The sequence below is a fragment of the Otolemur garnettii genome, unplaced genomic scaffold, assembly GCF_000181295.1.
Source record: "Otolemur garnettii isolate 467f Iridium unplaced genomic scaffold, OtoGar3 scaffold00011, whole genome shotgun sequence".
Lineage (NCBI taxonomy): Eukaryota > Metazoa > Chordata > Mammalia > Primates > Galagidae > Otolemur > Otolemur garnettii.
In genome coordinates this window covers 18,865,377-18,870,420 of record NW_003852406.1, presented here as the reverse complement: position 1 = coordinate 18,870,420, position 5,044 = coordinate 18,865,377, and the positions used below count along the sequence as shown (strand labels likewise).

General features: G+C 45.3%; 1 protein-coding gene across 1 annotated transcript in view; it reads right to left on the bottom strand.

The window, feature by feature from the left end:
* Positions 1-5,044, bottom strand: part of MAP2K1 (mitogen-activated protein kinase kinase 1) — an 86,524-nt gene that overhangs the window by 35,653 nt on the left and 45,827 nt on the right. Inside the window, exons 2-3 of the mRNA XM_003784445.1 lie at positions 3,904-4,114; positions 2,594-2,740 (exon numbers count right to left, since the gene is read on the bottom strand). Coding sequence (XP_003784493.1) covers positions 2,594-2,740; positions 3,904-4,114 — 358 coding nt within the window. The remainder of the gene's footprint in view (positions 1-2,593; positions 2,741-3,903; positions 4,115-5,044) is intronic.

Here is a 5,044-nt window from a genome sequence, read left to right as displayed (position 1 = left end):
AAAAAAAAAAAAAAAAAAGGAAAGGAAACAAACAAACAACAGAAAAAGCATTCCATATGGCACCAGGAATGCTGGCAGATGCCCACAACAGTACTTCCAGGAGGGTTCTCCTGGAGTTCAGTAAGACCAGGCACCAGGGCTTTCACTGTGGAGGTCAGAGCAGATCTAGAGCAGGTGTCCTCAAACTGTGGCCCGCCGAGGACATTTATCCAGCCTGCCGGATGCTTTTGCCACTGCTGCCTGTCCTTCTTAGCAGCCGACTCGTCCCAGGGCCCGCAGTCTCGTCCTCCAATGGTCTGAGGGACAGTGAACTGGCCCCCTGTTTAAAAAGTTTGAGGACTGAGAGGGTCAGGAAGGGCATGGAGGAGGGTCAGGAAGGGCATGGAGGAGGAGCTGAGGGAACTATGCTGGACTGAAAGCCAAAGAATATACAGACTTTGCTGTTCTAAGTCACTAATACAGGATTAAAAATAAAAACCACACAAGTATGCAGACTTGTGTCATGCCAGCCCAGTGAGAAAAAAGCAAAAGCTAATGTGTGCAGAACATACACTCTACATCAGTATGATGAATGAAAGACTTGCATCTGTCATTTTAATTAATCCTCATCACAACCAGACAGGTACAATAACAGCCATTTTACAGAAGAGGAAAACTGAGAATCAGAAAGAAAGAAATCTGCCCAAAGTCACCAAAAGAAAGTGACAATCAACAATTACTGAGCGCCTGCTGTATGCCAGGACTATTCTGGGCTTTAGAGACACAGTAGCAAATAAGACAAAGCTTCTACTCGGACTTTTTTACAGAAAGGAGATGTGAACATATACCTGTCAGATTTCAAAGGCCCCTATGCCATGCTGCCTAGTGGGAACAACAGCACAAATAAACACCAACCACGAAGCCAGACTCTCTCTTTGAAGTTCCAGGACTCAAGGATGGATAAAAAGCACCAGCCACCTCATCACTATCCTGTGGGTTCAACTGAGTATAGCCACTGGGGGTCAGACAGCCTTGGTTTAAATTTTACACTACCACTAACTAGCTGAATGACCTAGCTAAGTTACTCAATTTCTCTGTGCCTCAGTTTCCTCACTGGTGTGAAATGGGAATAATGTACCTACCAAAAAAGGTTGCTGTGAAAATGTAGTAAAATATTGATTTGCTTGCTATAATATACACCCAACAAATCTTAGTTTATCATTATTAGTATTAACATTATTGTTAGTCACTGGGAAGACAAGGGAGGGACTCCAGGCACATTATGGTCAAGGACCCACATATCATCTGCCCATAAATGCTCTCTACACCCTCTCCTGCCACTAATGTGCACCAAGTAGAATTACTTCTCTTCATACCCAAAGAAACCCTTCAGGCTGCTCTTTTAAACTGTCTAAAAGAAGGGCTGTCTCACTCATCTTCACAACTCCAGAACCTTGTACCTCACATACAGCACTGTATAACAATAAATGGATTTGGCTCGGCACCTGTGGCTCAAGCGGCTAAGGCACCAGCCACATACACCTAAGGTGGCGGGTTCGTATCTCCAGCCCAGGCCCGCCAAACAACAATGATGGCTGCAACCAGAAAAATGGCCAGGCATTGTGGCGGGCGCCTGTAGTCCCAGCTACTTGGGAGGCTGAGGCAGGAGACTCGCTTGAGCCCAGGAGTTGGAGGTTGCTGTGAGCATGATGCCATGGCACTCTGCCCAGGGGGATAGCTTGAGGCTCCGTCTCAAAAAAAAAAAAAAAAACAATAAATGGATTTAAACCATATGAACTAATTTTACCCACATCAAAATCTTACGGTCATATGAAGCTTCTCAATTGAAAAATATATATATCTTAAGGTCATCTGGATAGGAAAAAACTAGATGTGTTCTAGATACACCCACTAGGATACTTTCTTTTTCTTTCTTTTTTTTTTTTTTTTTTTTTTTTTTTTGTAGCACAGTTTTTGGCCAGGGCTGGGTTTGAACCCGCCACCTCTAGTATATGGGGCTGGCGCCCTACTCTTTTGAGCCACAGGTACCACTCCCACCAGGGATACTTTCACCTCTCTTTCTCTCTCTTTTTTTTTGCATCAGAGTCTCATTCTGTCACCCTGGGTAGAGCGCCATGGTGTCATCATAGCTCATAGCAACCTCAAACTCTTCTGGTTCAAACAATCTTCTTGCCTCAGCTTCTGGAGTAGCTAGGACTACAGGCACCTACCACAATGCCTGGCTAGTTTTTTGGGTTTTTTGTTTTCTGTTTTTCGTAGAAATGGGATCTCACTCTTGCCCAGGCTGGTCTCAAACTTCTGAGCTCAAGCAATCCACCTACCTTGGCCTCTCAGAGTGCTAGGATTATAAGGCATGAGCCACCATGCCCATCCCCTTCCACCTTCTCTTTAAAAAACAGGCAGGGGGTCCCAGGCTTGTCATCTTTTGGATATCAGAACTTCCAAGATGTGTCAGGCTTGCCAGGTGTGCAGGACAGTGATGTGGACCCCGGGAGGAGCAAGGAAGCAGCTGGTTTCCTCCCAGACCAAAGATCAGGCCAGAGCCACCCAACTCCCAGGGCATCACTCAAGAAGCCAACATGTCACCACATACCATATGCTCCATGCAGATACTGATCTCGCCATCACTGTAGAATGCACCATAGAAGCCCACAATGTATGGAGAGTTACACTCATGCAAAACCTGCAGCTCCCTTATGATCTGGTTCCGGATTGCGGGTTTGATCTCCAGATGAATTAGCTGGGGAAAGAAAGGTGAGGGAAAGAGAGGTTTTATGGAAGGAAGAAAAGGAGGAAAGGAAGATAGACAAAACTTTTCTTCTATGTTTAAGCTCTTAAAGATAGAGGGCACTGGGCAAGTTTTAAACAAATTTCTGCTCAACCAATGTACTAAGTGTCGATGGAAAGCTGTGAACAGGAGAGGGCCAGCTGTGCTTCATCACTCCTCCTAAGAGCAAAACTAAATGGAGGGCTTACTGCAAAATGACCTTTGGAACTGAGCTAAACAGGGAAACTGGCCTTGGGGACTTGGTTCGCACTCAAGGGTTGTGAGGATAGAAGGGTAGGAGGAACTGAGATATGCTAACCTAAGTTTACTCCTTGAGCAAAGGAACCTGATGAGGCTGAGATTTAGCCAAAGTCTCAGGTGCTACCTTATATCCCTCTAAATATTTTCCCTTGTTCCAGCTGGGGAGAAAAAGGACAGCCACATTAAAGTTATCTAAAAGGATAAGCTTCTAAAAAATACCGTCAATAATGTGTGTAGGAGGACATGGAAGCTTTGGTTATCAGTGTGGGCTCCGGCAACTAGTGAATGCTAGACAAAAAGTGGGCCTTGAAAATGAGCAATGTTTGAAAAGACGGAACAGCACAAGCAAAAATATGGGAACAGGAGTGAATTCATGTGCAGAAAACCCTGGAAGAGTCCAACCTCTCTGGGCAGTAGGCTGTGTTAAGGAAGAGCACCAAGGTTACACAAGAAAGGGAAGTCCAGCTCAGAGACTGCTTGCCATGGAGGGGAGACAGTGGCAGGGCCACAGCACAGGAACCAACTTGGAGTCAGTGTTCTGTGTATCACTGGGGCTGGGGTAAATGAAACCAGCTTCTTGTGCACTTGATAAATGTCACCAGGCACCCTAACATTCCTTCCACAGCACAGAGAAAGCTAAAGAAGGGTCATTTGCTATTATTTTCCAAACTGGGGAGGGGGATTAATACATTATATATACTAAATACAATCATAGTGTGTTTACCCATAATCTGACAGGTAACCTGAGTTTTAAATTCAAACAGCACAGAAAGGTACTGAAAGAAGTCAGTCTTCCTTCTATTTCTATCCTTGTCGCCAGGCCTCCCAGTCTCCCGAGAGGTAACCTAATTACCTGTTTATCAAGGTAAACTCACCTTTCTGGCCATGACCAAACCAGAAGGCTTGTGGGAGACCTTGAATACCACACCGCCATTGCCAGCCCCCAGCTCACTGATCTTCTCGAAGTCATCATCCTTCAGTTCTCCCACTTTCTGCTTCTGGGTAAGGAAGGCCTCAAGGCGCTTCCGCTGCTGTTCATCAAGCTCCAGCTCCTCCAGCTTCTTCTGCAAGGCCTCCAGGTTGGTCCTGTCCCACAGGAGGAACACAGATCAGAGCCATCTCCAGAGAAGTCAACCCAGAGAATCACTCCTATTGTGAAGAGCTCCAGCTCAGGGGGCCAACAAGAACCGATGGAGAAGGCCAGAAGGGAGGGGTCCACCCACTGTGGCTCTGACTCGCTCTTCACTGCAGTCACCCCACAGGATTTACCACTGACAGGCTTCGGTTTCTTCATTTGTAAAAAGAGGGAATTAGGTCTTTCAATATGTTTCAAGTCCACAAGAGGAACCAAAGAATCTACTAAAATCCAGAATGAGTCATCTTAATTTGCTTTAAAATCCCAGTTTAAAAAGTCCCACTAATGTTGGTATTACGTTTCTACCACATGCAAAATAAAATTCCTTAAATCCACACCAACTATAAACTGAGTCACAACAGTAGAAACCCTCATTTCCAATGTCATTACATCCAGGAACCAGCTTAATCAAAAATATTAGACCAAGGAATCATAAAAACTGTATACAGAAGTGTTGTTGTTGGGCGGTGCCTATGGCTCAGTGGGTAGGGCACCAGCCCCATATACCGAGGGTAGAGGGTTAGAACCCAGCCCTGGCCAAACTGCACCAAAAAAAAAATAGCCAGGCATTATAGTAGGTACCTATGTTCCCAGCTGCTCGGGAGGCTGAGGCAAGAGAATTGCCTAAGCCCAGGAGTTGGAGGTTGCTGTGAGCTGTGATGCCACATCACTCTACCAAGGGCAATAAAGTAAGACTCTGTCTCTAAAAAAATAACAATAATAAGAAATGTTGGGTTTTTTTGTTTTTGTCTGTTTTTTTTTTGAGACAGAGTCTATGTCACCCTGAGTAAAGTACCATAGCATCACAGCTCACAGCAACTCAAACTCTTGGGCTTAAGCGATTCTTTTGCCTCAGCCTCCCAAGTAACTGGGACTACAGG